We start from the raw sequence: 16,121 nt of genomic DNA, 5'->3' as shown, positions 1-16,121 counted from the left end.
AATTATGGGCCATTAATTTAATATATAATTGAGAATTATGAGTTATTGATTTAAGTTCGGCCATTGATTTAAGAATTTAATTGAAATACATTGACGATATAAAGAAATTTTATTACGTTAGTGAATCACAACCGTTAATTTATTATAAGTGTTTGATTTTTTTTTTAAATAATATAATTAAGTGGTTATAATACATTGATAGTGTAAAAAAATTTATACTAATAATGCATAGCAATTAAACTCTTGAATTAATATATTATTGATAATTGATTAAGTTATAACAAAAATATTAGTCATCTTTATGTGTTTTGGCCCACCTTCACCATCTTATTTTTTTTTTCCTAAAATTTTAATATGAAAAATTGCAACAAGTTAAAAAATTTATGAATCATGTTCTCTTTCTTTTTTTACGGAAAAAGTGATTCATTACTAAGAGAAGGAATACAACAAGGGGGAGGATCCTCCACGACTGGACAAGCTTGTTGGATTAATATTAATTTATTAATTAATTAGTTGTGACTCATGTAAATAAAATTTGACTTTAAATAAAGATACTTAAATGTGATGATTGTTTGGGTTTAATTGGTAATTAAGCCAAGGGATTTTATTTTGAAATTCAAATACAAATCCCTCTTCTCTCTTCATGACTGTTTGGACATAACTATTGGGATAGGATGTGACTGATGGAATAAAGTGTCTATAAAAGGACACATTTATGCAAGAAATACCCTTTTCTCATTCCTTCTCATTTCTTACAAATACACAAAAGTATCTTCATCATCAAGGATACACATAAGGAATAAGGAAGAGAGGAGAGAACAATTGCAATCAAGAAACACCAATATGGATCTGGGTACGTTTTTATTGTTTTTCATAGAAATTAAAACACTGTGAAAATCATAATATCAAAATCCAAAATAAAATGATGCTAATGGTTGGTATCAGAGCTTAATTATCGGTATTGTGATTTTCCGATAATAGATTAATTGATATGTATATTATAACTTGCACTTGTCATATCGTTAAATATTTAACGCTGGAAGTTCAACAATATATAGAATTGAATCTGTGTGTATTATTAAAATGTTAACGGTATTGTGTCGGCATTGCAATGATAGTACATAGAAACTTTACATTTTTTTATTCTCTTTTATGCTCATACAGTAACCAGACCTAGCACTTTATATATCCATAAACATATACATAGAAACTATGTATATATAATCTTTTTTTAATGATTTTTTTTAAGTTGCTGTTGCTTCCTGTGCATAAATTATAATATTTTTTTATATCATATATAACTAACTAGTAAGAGACCCGTGCTACCGCACGGGTATTCGTATATTTGATGTAGTATATTTTGAATGATATGAATAATATATTTAAAGGCCACTATGAGAAATTTTATTAAATATTATGTAAATTAGTTATACATAAAAAATATCAATTTTGATAAAATAATAACTTCATAATATTATAAGAAATGTAATGTAAAACTTTTTCATATAAATGTATAATATGAATTTATTTAGTAAATTGAAAAATAATTATATAGATTTAATTGTAGTAAATAATGTATAAAAAAAACCAAGGAGAAATAAAAAATATTTAAAAATAAAAATTTTGTCCTATAAATTAATATAATGATTGATTAAATTAAAATAGATATTATGTTGTTAGTGACCCGTGAAATAAAAAATAATATTTAATTTAAAAAAATTATACTATCATACAATTTAAAAAAAGGGTTAAAAGTTACTACTTATTGATGATACCCGTACTTATCAATGATATTTTTGTGAAATATTGATTATACAATTCTATCGAAATGAAATCAACTTTGAATAACTAATAGTTTATAACAAATTAACAACTACTTAAAATAGTTTAATGCATCAAACTGTACAATACATTCAAACGAAGCTACCAACATAATTGCAATTTTAGAAAACAAATTTATGTCCTATAATGAAGTTATTGGAAATGTCATGGTCTATTCACAACTGATATTTTAAAACCTGAATCATAATTAGTATAGACAATTTTTTAGATTTAAAACCGCATAGAAAATAACTATGTGAATCTGAGTGTAGTAAAAATCACCAATAAAAATACAACCGTCAAAAGAAGGCAAAAATAACTATGTGATTCAAAGGAAATTTAAGAATAAACTGTCAAATTAGTCTATTTGATTCATAGTATATTTAGTGCAGTATTTAGATAATAGTGAGATCTATGACCATATAAGAAGCATATGATAAAAACATGACTTTGCACATAGTCATTTTGATAGAGATGTGACTAAAAATATGTAGATTCAGTAATTTAATTTGTATTGTCATTACATGAATGAATGAATGAATCATCCAGATGAAAATTAATATATATATAACTCATTTCGAACAATTTATAATAGAATACAATTCAATCATATCTTTACCAAGGCAACAGTACAGGTAATGAAATTCACTAAACTTCATGACAGAAATTTGAAGGTTACAAATCTATCATACATAGCCCAGTAGTATTCAAAGAAAATTGGTACATACCATAAACACCAGTATGTCAGGAAGGAAGATCGTTAGATTTCATGGTATATAATTTAAAATCCGCATATATAAGCCAGTAGTATTATAAGATAAATTAGTAAACAAAGGACCAATGCCTTTCAAATTTCCCCTCTGTAACCTCCAAATCCAAAATAATCCTTTCTATTATTCGCAATTGCCACACTCTTCTGATGTTCTAATTTAGGACAATCGCGGTTACGATGCCCAAGCCCGCCACAATATGCACATCACTTGACACGACTTATGCCTGAGATTTCTTTAAGGTGTGTTTGGATTGGCGGTGGACAAAATTGATTCTGGGAGAATTGAGTTTGATAGAATTGATTTCAATAGAATTGAGTTTAGAAGAATTGATTTATGTTTGGATACAATGATATAGAAGTGATTGTTATCAATTAATGTTGTTTGGATAGTTTTAGCAAAATTGATTTTGAATTGTATAATTACCAAAATGGTAATAGATTCTAATACAAATCAAAAAGAAAAAAAGTAATTGATGAAAATTAAAGAGGGAACACTTTAATAAATAATATATAATAAATATAGAATTGATTCTACTAAACTCAAAAGCTAGGAATTGTAGCTTCTAGTAGAATTGCTTTTGGAGGAGGAGAATTGATTTTGGAAAAGTATCCAAACAAGAAAAATAACCAATTTTCAAGTTGAAGTGGGCTAGAAATGCTTTTGGAGCTTGTAGAAGCCAATCCAAACATGTACTTAGTATCTTCCATAAAACTGGAAAATGTATAAATCATATCTATTGTTTATAAATCATATCTATTGTTTATAACTATCAACAAACGAAGCAATGGAAAAAACCAACACTTTATAACTATTTGCTAAATCTATAAAACTGGACAATGTATAAGTAAGGATGTCATTGTTTTCTTTTAGTCTTATTACAACATCTACAACTAATTTGGCAAAATATATATCATGCTCATAAAAAAGTATAGTAAATAAGCTATGACTAAAATACACTTCAACTAAAAGTGGATAGTCATTGTGTGAAATTCGAAGTTCCAGCTTCTATGTTTCTTATCATGTCTACCTTCCTTGTTGAGATGATAAGGTCACAGAGGGCATCAACAGAATTAGACTTTTGGCCTGAGTATAATGGCAATGAGTTTGAAAGCAACATTGAGGAATACTGCTCAAGCTGCAAACTAGAAAGCTGCATAGGAACCCAATACTCTATTAACCTGCTGGAGTCAGAACTGCACTTAAGTGCAGTATGTTGTTCCAATTGACTCTTCAAATTGGAGATGCTTGTAGATGAGAAATGTAACTCATCATGTCCTGGCTTAAGGAATGAAAGGAGTTTGATATAATCCGCATGATCTTCCTAAAAATCAATCAGAAAAAAGTCATTACAGTGAAAAATATCAATATTGAGCACAAGTAGCATACATTGATTTGTCCACTGATGAGAAGGAGCCTTATCTCAGCTTTTAGAATATTGAGAAAGTTCAAAAAGAAATAGAACAAAAAGAACATGTAAGAAAAAGTTCAAAAGTACCCGAGTAAACTACCGTGCATCTGAAACGCCGCAGAGAACCTTCATAGAACATTAATATTTTGGATGGCTTTTTGTTGGACTAATTACCAGCCTCATGATTTTCCACAAGATCGACAACTAAAGATCTCATAGTTGGGCAAAGTAGTGGAGCCAACATCATTTGAAACTCAAAGACCACTGGCCATGCAAATCAGATTCACATTTGTAGAAACACTATAGCAATCAGATTCATTATATTTTTTAGAAGCACTATAGCAATCAGGTTCTCAAAAAATAAATCTCAAACAATAAATTTGCGTTTGTTATTTCCAATGCTTTCACCTGTTGTTATTGAACATCCATGTATGCTACAGAGTAGTGTGAGACAAGAGCTAGTGGTAAAATCGTCGACTCTATCATGTAAAGGATCATATTTAGATATTAAAACTACATAAGCACCACAACCACCTGCGATAAAAAATTCCAAAGAAAGCAAGTTGATCACCTAAGAGAGCAAAAGAAAAGTCAAGATAATGTTTCTAAAATAGCAATCACAGTAACAATTGCAATCCTATGTTTATTTACTTACTATCATGCTTCTGTTTTATGAATGTGCAGACTGTCATTAGCGTAGACATTGCAATCCTTTTCCCAACCATTGCAATCCTAACAAACCAAGTGAAGAAACAAACAAATAAGAAAATCTCAATGCTACAAATGGGTTCCACAAGTCATATTCAGCAGCAAAAGAACAATGAAACCATTTAAACAAAAACCATTAAAGTGAAACCCATTAAAACATGGTCATGAAGCCCTGAAAACCAGAATACTACAATAAAACCAGAAAAATGAAGCTATGAAAGCAAAAAGTTCTACCAGAAAATATATAGAATTGAATCTGTGTGTATTATTATAAATGTTAACGGTATTGTGTCGGCATTGCAATGATAGTACATAGAAACTTTACATTTTTTTTATTCTCTTTTATGCTCATACAGTAACCAGGCCTAGCACTTTATATATCCATAAACATATACATAGAAACTATGTATATATAATCTTTTTTTAATGATTTTTTTAAGTTGCTGTTGCTTCCTGTGCATAAATTATAATATTTTTTTATATCATATATAACTAATTACTTTAGAATTGTTATATTGAGAATTTGTTAATCACTAAAGTGATCGAATTCGTTAAAGTTTACGATTCTAAATTATGAAAATGAATTTTGATTTGATGCTATATGAATAACATATTTATGTTAAATTATAATTATTATAAGACATATATAGATCGTCCAAAGATGGATCATGACTTATAGTTAGTGAAATTAAAGTATTTATTTACTCGTTGCTTGTATATCCAAAGATAGACATGCATGTTATTTTGAGTTTGACTAATTTTTCATTTAGCATCTTTTTATTTTATTGAAATGTATTTATGCATCACCCAAAGGTGAATTTAGATACATGTTTAAAGATAATGTGAATGAATCTTTTCTTGTACAGTTTATCATTAACTCGCTTCCTCTTGAGTTTGGACAGTTCCAGGTGAACTACAACACCATCAAAGAAAAATGGAACTTTCAAGAAATTAAAGCTACGTTGGTTCAAGAAGAAGGGAGGCTAAAGAAGATGAAGGATCATTCTGTTCATCTCACGACTCACGATGGAGCCAGTTGCAGTAAGGTCAAGCCCGACAAGAAGGACAAGAAAAAGGGAAAGCTCCTTTAAAGGTTAATGAGGGTGGAGTCCAAAAGGAAAAGAAGTGTTATTTCTGTAAGGAGAACGGACACTTCAAGAAGGATTGTCCTAAAAGGAAGATGTGGTTCGAAAAGAAAGGTATGTTTTATGTTTCCATAAATTTCGAATCAAATCTTATTGAAGTACCAAATAATACTTGGTGGCTTGATTCGGGTGCGACTACTCATGTGTCACATATTATGCAGGGATTCCTTTCGATCCAAACCATAAAAGGAAGTGAAAAGTTTCTTTATATGGTAAATAGAATGAAGGCACGAATAGAGGGAATAAGGACCTATAGATTGGTCTTGGATACTGGATATCATATAGATCTGAAAAGTTGTCTTTATGTACTTGGATGTGCTAGGAATTTAGTTTCTGTTGCAAAGTTAGATGGATTGAATTTCAATTTAAGATTGGAAACGGTGTATTTACTTTGTTTAAAGATTCATACAATTATGTTTCTGGTATTTTAGTTGATGGTTTATATCGTTTTAATCTTGATGATAATCTTGATGGTAGTAAGAGAAGTACAAATATGAGAGTTCTGCTTATTTGTGGCATCAAAGATTAGGTCACATATCTAAAGAAAGAGTAACGAGGTTAACGAAAGGTGAAATATTACCTCAATTGGATTTTGGTGACTGGAATATATGTTTGGATTGCATTAAAGGAAAACATTCTAAACAAATATCTAAAAATTCGTCTACAAGAAGCAGTGAACTCCTTAAATTGATACACAATGATATTTGTGGTCCCTTCGATGTCCCTTCTTGGGGAGGCGAAAAGCATTTTATCACTTTTATTGATGACTTATCACGTTATTGTTACTTGTATTTATTGCATGAAAAATCTCAATCAGTGGACATGCTAAAAGTATTCATTGATGAGGTGGAAAGGCAATTAGATAGAAAAGTAAAGATAGTGAGGTCTGATAAAGGTGGTGAGTATTATGGAAAATATAATGAGAAAGGACAATGTCCAGGCCCATTTGCAAAGTTCCTCGAAAGTCGGGCATATGTGCACAATATACTATGTCTGGCACACCACAACAAAATGGTGTGGCTGAAAAGCGGAATCATACTCTCATGAATATGGTTAGGTCAATGTTAAATTGTAGTAATGTACCATTATCATTGTGGACCTACGCATTAAGGACCGCTGCGTATTTGATTAATAGGATTCCTAGCAAGGAAGTTCCTAAGACTCTTTATGAACTATGGACGGGAAGGAAACCTAGTTTAAGGCATCTTCATATTTGGGGATTTCAAGCTGAAGTAAGGGTGTGTAATCCACATGAAAAGAAGCTTGATGCAAGAACCATTAGTGGTTTTTTCATTGGGTATCCTGAAAAATCAAAAGGGTGTAGATTTTATTGTCCTGATCATAGTACGAGAATAATTGAGTCTGGTAATGCTCGGTTTATTGAAAATGGCCAGTTCAGTGGGAGTGAGAAATCACGTAAAGTAGATATTATGGAGACTCGTGGAGAACCCTTTTCACCTAAAGAATCTTCTCAGGTTGTTCTCCCTGTGGTTGTGGTACTGTCATACAACATACATAGACAACAAATTAATATTCAAAACCCACAAAATGAACATATAGTTGATGAACCGGTTGACAATGTACAAGTCACTAATGAGCAAGAACAAGTGATTGAATAAACACAAGAAATAGCAGTAAGAAGGTCTGAAAGGCAAAGAAGACCAGTTATTTCAAATGATTATGTTATTTATTCACTTGAACATGAATGTGACTTGAGCATTAATGATGATCCAGTCTCATTTAAACAAGCCATGGAAAGTGACAATTCTGAAAATTGGCTCAATGCTATGAAAGAAGAGTTGAAATCAATGGGTGACAATAATGTATGGGATCTAGTTGAGTTGCCTAAAGCTTCAAAAATAGTTGGTTGTAAATGGGTCTTTAAGACCAAAAAGGACTCGAAAGGAAATATTGAAAGATATAAAGCTAGACTTGTCGCCAAAGGTTTCACTCAAAAAGATGGTGTTGATTACAAAGAAACCTTTTCTCCTGTTTCAAAGAAAGACTCTTTGAGAATTGTTTTGGCTTTGGTGGCTCATTATGACTTGGAGCTTCACCAAATGGATGTGAAGGCCGCCTTTCTAAATGGTGACTTAGAGGAACAAGTGTGTAAATTAAAGAAGTCAATATACGGACTAAAGCAAGCTTCCAGACAATGGTATCTTAAATTCAACAATACTATTTTGTCATATGGTTTTGTAGAGAACACCGTAAATCGATGTATCTATATGAAGGTCAGTGGGAGCAAATTCATAATTTTAGTTTTATATGTTGATGATATCTTACTTGCTGCCAATGATTTTGCTTTGTTACATGATGTAAAGAAGTTTCTCTCCAATAAATTTGAAATAAAGGATATGGGTGAGGCATCATATGTGATAGGAATATAAATATTCCGTAATAGATCACAAGGACTATTGGGATTGTCTCAGAAAGGCTATATAAATAAAATATTAGAGAGATTCAGAATGGATAAATGCTCCGCAGGCATAGTTCCTATTCAGAAAGGGGATAAATTTAGTCAAATGCAATGTCCCAAAAATGAATTAGAACGAAAGGAAATGGAGTATATTCCCTATGCATCAGTGGTTGGGAGCTTGATGTATGCCCAAACATGTACCCGACCAGATATTAGTTTTGTTGTTGGTATGTTAGGTCGATGCCAAAGTAATTTTGGAATGGATCACTAGAAAGCTGCAAAGAAAGTTCTTAGGTATTTACAAGGAACCAAAGATTACATGCTCACATATAGAAGATCATATCACCTTGAAGTGATTGGCTACTCAGATTTAGACTTTGCAGGATGTGTGGACTCAAGAAAATCCACATTTGGATGTGTTTTTCTTCTGGAAGGAGGAGCAATATCATGGAAGAGTGGAAAGCAGTCCACCATTGCTACTTCTACTTTGGAGGCGGAATTTGTGGCATGCTTTGAGGCCACAATTCAATCATTGTGGTTGCGGAACTTCACCTTAGGGCTTGGTATTGTCGACACTATAGATAGGCCGCTAAGAATTTATTGTGATAATTATGCAACTGTCTTCTTCTCTAAGAATGATAAATATTCCACAGGTGCTAAACACATGGAATTGAAGTACTTATCAGTAAAAGAAGAAGTGCAGAAACAAAAGGTGTCATTTGAACATATTGGTACAGATTTAATGATAGCGGATCCGTTAACTAAAGGTTTACCGTCCAAGACATTTGTTGGCCATGTAGAAAGGATGGGCATTATGTAAAAGTCCTTGTTAACATTTGGTATATATACATGTATAGTTTAATGTTCGTATTGTATGACACTTGTGAATTCAATTAAAGTTATGTTTCTGCTGAGTTTGTTATCCATATTATGTTATAAATGCTGTTGTTAATATGTGATGACTAGGGTGTCTTTGAAAAGACATGAAAGACACATTATTGTATCCCCTAAAGTTATTTGAATTGAATTGATTTGTGATACATGGAAGGAATCAAGTTGATGAATAATTTGTGACCGCCATGATCCGATTATTTCAATTCATTAAAGATAATGACTTGGTGCTTTAAATGAATGGTGCACAATTATGATATAAGATTGAAACATCAAGTTGTCACATGAGTCACGTGGGAGATTGTTGGATTAATATTAATTTATTAATTAATTAGGTGTGACTCATGTAAATAAAATTTGGCTTTAAATAAAGATACCTAAATATGATGATTGTTTGGGTTTAATTGGTAATTAAGCCAAGGGGTTTTATTTTGAAATTCAAAATACAAATCCCTCTTCTCTCTCTTCATGACTGTTGGGACATAACTATTGGGATAGGATGTGACTGTTGGAATAAAGTGTCTATAAAAGGACACATTTATGCAAGAAATACCAACTTTTCTCATTCCTTCTCATTTCTTACAAATACACAAAAATATCTTCATCATCAAGGATACACATAAGGAAGAAGGAAGAGAGGAGAAAACAATTGCAATCAAGAAACACCGATATGGATCCGGGCACGTTTTTATTGTTTTTCATAGAAATTAAAACACCCTGAAAATCATGATATCAAGATCCAAAATAAAATAATGCTAACAAAGCTCCCAGCCAAGTTTTTGACCCTACAGATTTTGCTAATTGTGCTAAAACATGGGCATTAGAATTAAATTTCCTAGGAATAAACATAACACTAGCATTACTAAAAGACTTCAATAAGCTACGACAATCCTCAGCTACCACTTTCAGGCAAACATCTTTGGTAACTACATTGACACAGTCCGCCATCGCCTTCGCATCCGTTTGAAAGATCACTTTTCGAAGCTTTAACTTGATGGTTGTTTCCATACTCCATCGCAAAGCCAGACATTATAACACTTTATTTTCAATGAAAAGTAAAATTTGATTATGATCATTATAAATTATTGTTTATTATCATTTAAAATCAATTGTTAATGTTTTTAGTTTGAAGATGTTTTCGAAGACACAATATATTTTTCAAAAATAATAATGATTTTTTAGTTTAAAAAATAATAAATTTTTAATTAATATAAAATAAAATAATACATATAAATTATTGATTATAATAGCGTAAATTCATTTAAAAAATCATATAGTTGTTTTTGTGTTATCACAAAAAGTTTATCAAATTCATTTTATAAGAGAAATTTCTGTTGATCCAAATTTTTAATATACAGGAAAAATGTATTGTGAATACAAGATCACACTCACAAAGATGTTTTTGATTCATGGCAAACTCAACAAGCATACAAGCAACAAGGCACAAGCAGAAGAACTCAAAAGAAAAGCAACCATTGGTTACTTATAACAGAGCAGGTCGACCTACTATGCATTTAGGTCGACTCAACACAAGCAAAACAAGAAAAATGCAGAAAAGCAGCAGCTAGGTCGACCTACTGTCAATCCAGGTCGACCTAAAATGGAGAAAAACTCATACACTTCTGTTAGGTCGACCTAAGCACCACAGGAGGTCGACCTATCTGATCAAAAAGGATAAGCAGCTCTGTTAGGTCGACCTAAGCATCACAAGAGGTCGACCTAACTGATCAAGAATGCCAAAAATTATGTTTTTCTCTGCTCCAACTGATTAGCTCTCATATATATATTGTCCAAGGTTCAATTATCAAAGGTAACACCAACGACTGAAAGATACACAAAGGCTTCTCATCTTCGTTCTTCGTCATCTCCAACACAATTACACATAATCATTCTTGCGTTGAGGGTTAGTGATCGAGTTCGATAACGTCCATGGAACGGAATTGAAGATTCCTAGTGGGTGAAGATTTGTGGGGTTTTTGGTGAATAAAATATGCGGGTTTTGTCCTCCAAGATAGGTGTTTCTTGGGGGTTTTTATCAAGAGGCTTCATCGAGGATCCGGCTGAGTGTGAAGATTGAAGAACAAGGGTTCGAGGGAATTGAAGACACTGCAGAAAGGGATCAAAGTGAAGCTCTTGGATAACCTTGATCTGACTCAAGATTAAGGGGGAAGAAGATTCAAAGGATCGACATAATTGGTTTATGGTTTATCGCTTTGTTATCTTCTTTGTATATACTACTTTCAACATTAATGAAAGATTTCCCAATTTCAGTTTGGAATTGGGGGCAGACGTAGTCGTAGCGAGGAGGATCGACGAACTGCCTAAACAAATATCGTGTTCTTGTCGCTTTTACTTTTTCATTTACGTTCTGTTCATGTTTGGTTATAATAGCAAATTGATCAACGACTCGAGTGTTAAGATTGTGAATTAAGAACTTATATAAACATCACAATCCATCACATATTGAATCACCGTCAATTTGATCATTATCACCAAGTGTTTGTATATTTGTTTCTATCACTTTTACTGCATTGCAAACATTGTCCATCATACAAGAAGTTAATCTGATTTTCAATAAGAGCAACGCTTTGATTCTGCAACGTATACTCTTATCACTTACCTCAAGTTTTTGACTGGTTTTAAACACATATACAATCGTTTCAATAGTGGTTCGGAATAGACGCGAGTCGATTCAGAATCACTTCCGCTGAAAAGTCGCTTAACTCCATAAAACTGTGAACGATCTATTCACCCCCCTCTAGATCCTAAGGCCAGCGTCTAACATGTATTGCTATCCAAATTTTTATATTTGATACTTACTTTTATAAACGGGGAAGATATATTGTTGATTCAAATATTTTTATAAACGGAAAAAATATATTGCTGATACAAATATTTTTATAAATCTTAGGTAGTTTATTGGGTGGCTGATGGTTGCAGTTAGGATTGTGACATACCAATTCAATATAAATGGGTTTTGCAATAAGGAAATGGAAGCTAAGATAGGACTTAGGAAAGGGGATCTCATTTCCCTCTTACTTTTTGTCATCATTATGGAGTACCTGCACAGCCAAATGAAGTTAAATGCGCTCTGTATGATACCTTATTTCAATTTTCATGGGAAGTATGAGAAACTTCAACTTATTGATGTCGTTTTGCTAATGATTTTCTTTTGTTCTCAAGAGGAGATGTAATCTCTATTCATCTTGTCATGGAAAGATTCCATGCCTTCTCAAATTCAACTAGTCTTTATGTACTCCTTCAAAAATGCAAATTATGTTGTGGTGGCATGGACATAAACACTGAGAACCAAATTGTAGCTGTAACAAGTTTTACCAAAGGGCCTTTACCTTTTAGGTATTTGGGGATTCCCTTGAAAATCAAGAAGCTTAACAATAAGGCACTATATTGGGTTAGTGGAAAACATAGTGGATCGTATCAAGCATTGGAGTGCTCAATTACTGAGCTACTCAAGAAGGATACATCTGTTGAAGAGTGTAGTGTTTGCAACTACCAATTATTGGCTTCATTATATACCTTTTCCTAAAGGCTTTTACTAGGAAGATAGAGGCATTTTGTAGATCATTTTTATGGACTGGTAAGAGTTTCATAACCAGAAAAGTCTAGTGGCATGGAGTAGGGTTTGTGCACCTAAGAATCAAGGAGGGCTTGATGTGATTAACTTGCATATTTGGAATCAAGTTTGCTTAATAAAAAATGTTGTGGAATCTTTGTAAGAAGGAGGACAAACTTGTGGATTAGGTGGGTTCATACCTATTATGTCAAAGGTGAGAACATCATGACTGTGGCCATTATAGCAAACTGCTCATGGATTTTGAAGAGTATTCTGAAGTAGAGGGAAAAAGTTCAAATGATGCCACGGTGGCAGGATCTAATGTAAAAAAGGCAAATTTAGCACCAAGAAGTTTTATTATGGTGTGATTGATCAGTATGCGCTGGTACCATGTAGGAAGCTTTTCTTTAATAATAAAGCTAGACATAAGGAGATTTTTATCATGTGGCTTGCGTGTCAAAACAGGTTGGCAACTAAAGAGAGGCTGGAAAATTTTGGCATGATAGATAATGCTTGTTGTGTATTTTGTGATAAGACTGAAAGCTTGCAGCATCTACTGTTTGAATGCAATCCAATAATAGAGATCTGGAAAGGTGTGCTAGACTGGTTGAGCATGGATGATGGATATGAACAAAAACAAGAGCTAGAGGACGAGGTTCCTTGAGACAGCATTTGCAGAAACAATATATATGTGCTGGAATTATAGAAACAAGAAAGTGTATAGCAATATAGGTAGCATTACAAGAGTAGTGGGTGGGATTATAGATGTTATAATCATAAAATTTGGATGAAGCCTAAGTATAGAGACCATATTCCTCAGCTACTCATGAATTAGGTTATTTTGTTTTTATTTTGGTTGTTAGCTGGACCCTAGAGGTCGCTTGTAAAGAAATTGTTTTTTGGGATATATATATGAAAAATACCAATTTAATCATCGTATAAAATTTACTAAATATTATGAAGTAAGAAATTAAAAAATATATGTAATTTAAGGAATGAGCTATGTCATTAGTGTAAGATTTTTTTTTAGTAAATTTTATTACGATAATTAAATTGTTATTAAAATATTGGAAGACTTGTTTGGTTTTGAAGTAAGATTACAACAATTAATTTATCAAAATAAATTATAAAAGTAAAATTCGATAATATGCAATATATAATTTTTTATTTTTTTTAAATTTTACTAATTTTAAAGAGTTAATATTTTTAAAGAAATTTATGACATAGTTTTGTTTAAAAATAATTTAAATACTAGTAAAATGAGTAAACAATTTTATTTTTTCAGAATTTTTCTTTTGGAATAGTTTTAGGAATGAACTAAATGAATGTCGTAAAAGAAATTTTAATAAATTTTACTATGATGATTAAATTGTTATTAAAATATTGGGAGGCTTGTTCAGTTTTCAAAATAAGTCTACAACATTAATTTAACAATATAAATTATAAAAATATAATTTTATAACACGCATGATATAACCTTAAAATAATTTTTTTATTTAACTAAATTTTTAGAGTTAAGATTTTTAAAGAAATTTATGACATATTTATTTAAAAATAATTTTAATATTAGTAAGATGAGTATACAATTTATGTTTATGATTATTTTTAAATTAATTTTATTTTTCAAAAATTATTTTGGGATTATGTTTTTAGTCTTGAAAAATATCTATAATTTTAGATAATTTTAATTTTAAATAAAAATACTAAATATATTTGAACTATATTTTATATTTATATCCTAAAATTAAATATATTTATAAAAAATTATTTTAATAATGATTAATTCATCAAGTAGAATTATTTTAAGTAAGAATCTCTTCATATGAAAATTTTAAATATTGAGCATAACAGATAAAATTCAATGAGGTGATCTTCATATTAAAAATTTTAAATCTTAAACGTTAATGAAATCCAATGATTGATATTTTAATAAATAATTTAATTTCTCTCTCTTGATTAATCCAATGATTAGGATTGCATCCTCTTATCTCTTATTTAAAAATTCCTCCTACTTGATAGGATTCTTAGATAAACATATAGCAGAAGTATTATCGCAGAAGATAGGAATGTTACTCTCATATATCTGATAATCTTCTAGCTGACTTCTCATCCAGAGCATTTGTGTGCTACAACCAGCAGCACCAACATATTCTGCTTCTGTTGTTGAGAGGGCAATAGTAGCTTGCTTCTTGCTGTACCATGAGATCAGACGACTTCCAAGAAATTGACAACTTCCAGAAGTACTCTTTCTTTCTATTCTATCTCCAGCATAGTCAGCATCACAGAATCCTACTAAGTTGTAATCTTTGGATCTTTTGTAAACTAAACCAACATTAGTAGTACCTTTCAGATACCTCAGAATTCTCTTAACCGTAGTTAAATGAGATTCTCTCGGATCTAATTGGAATCTAGCACACAAACAAACACTGAAGAGAATGTCAGGTCTAGAAGCAGTTAGGTATAGAAGAGATCCAATCATACCTCTGTACAACTTCTGATCTATCTTCTTACTTACCTCATCCTTACCTAGGACACATGTTGGATGCATAGGAGTTTTGGCTTCTTTGCTTTCAGAAAGATTAAACTTCTTCAGAAGTTCTTTCACATACTTCGTTTGATGAACATAAGTTCCATCAGAATTTTGGTTGATTTGAATCCCAAGGAAATACTTGAGTTCTCCCATCATGCTCATTTCAAATTCAGCCTGCATAGACTCAGCAAACTCCTTTCCAAGTGTAGCATTAGATGTTCCAAAGATAATATCATCAACATATATTTGACAAATTAAAATATCCTTTTTAAATGTTTTACAGAAGAGTGTAATGTCCACTTTTCCTCTAGTGAAACCATTTTCCAGAAGGAAAGAACTCAAACGTTCATACCAAGCTCTAGGAGCTTGTTTCAATCCGTATAATGATTTCTTTAATTTAAAAACATGATTTGGAGACATGGAGTCTTCAAAACCAGGAGGTTGATGGACATAAACTTCTTCATCTATGTAACCATTTAAGAAGGCACTCTTAACATCCATCTGATAAAGAGTGATGTTGTGTTGAGTGGCAAAATAAATTACTAGACGAATAGATTCTAACCTGGCCACTGGTGCAAAGGTTTCTGTGTAGTCAATTCCTTCTTGCTGACTATAACCCTGAGCCACCACTCTGGCTTTGTTTCTTACCACTTCACCTTTCTCGCTTAGCTTGTTTCTGAATACCCACTTAGTGCCGATGATGTTAAATCCTTTTGGTCTAGGAACCAAGTCCCATACATCATTCCTTGTAAACTGATTTAGTTCTTCTTGCATGGCAATTATCCAGTCTGGATCTTCTAGAGCTTGATCAACAGAAGTTGGCTCGATCAAAGAAACAAGACCTAATTGACA

The 16,121-nt window shown here is 31.6% G+C and overlaps 1 protein-coding gene across 2 annotated transcripts; it reads right to left on the bottom strand.

Moving 5' to 3' along the window:
• Positions 1-3,435: 3,435 nt before the first annotated feature.
• LOC131633485 (uncharacterized) lies at positions 3,436-4,884 on the bottom strand. 2 transcript variants are annotated; one of them, XR_009293332.1, is made up of 2 exons: positions 4,090-4,884; positions 3,436-3,915 (listed from the first exon to the last, which is right to left on the bottom strand). XR_009293332.1 is itself a non-coding variant. In XM_058904197.1 (2 exons), the coding sequence occupies exons 1-2, from the start codon at positions 4,139-4,141 to the stop codon at positions 3,571-3,573; spliced, it is 384 nt and encodes a 127-aa protein (XP_058760180.1). In that variant the 5' UTR covers positions 4,142-4,884; the 3' UTR covers positions 3,436-3,570. The 2 variants fall into 2 exon arrangements, 1 of the variants encoding a protein (XP_058760180.1); XM_058904197.1 differs by having other exon boundaries at positions 4,103-4,884.
• Between the last annotated feature and the right edge of the window lie 11,237 nt (positions 4,885-16,121).

This window comes from Vicia villosa, unplaced genomic scaffold (genome assembly GCF_029867415.1).
Source record: "Vicia villosa cultivar HV-30 ecotype Madison, WI unplaced genomic scaffold, Vvil1.0 ctg.001128F_1_1_3, whole genome shotgun sequence".
NCBI classification, from domain to species: Eukaryota; Viridiplantae; Streptophyta; class Magnoliopsida; order Fabales; family Fabaceae; genus Vicia; species Vicia villosa.
This window is presented reverse-complemented; position numbering and strand designations above follow the sequence as displayed.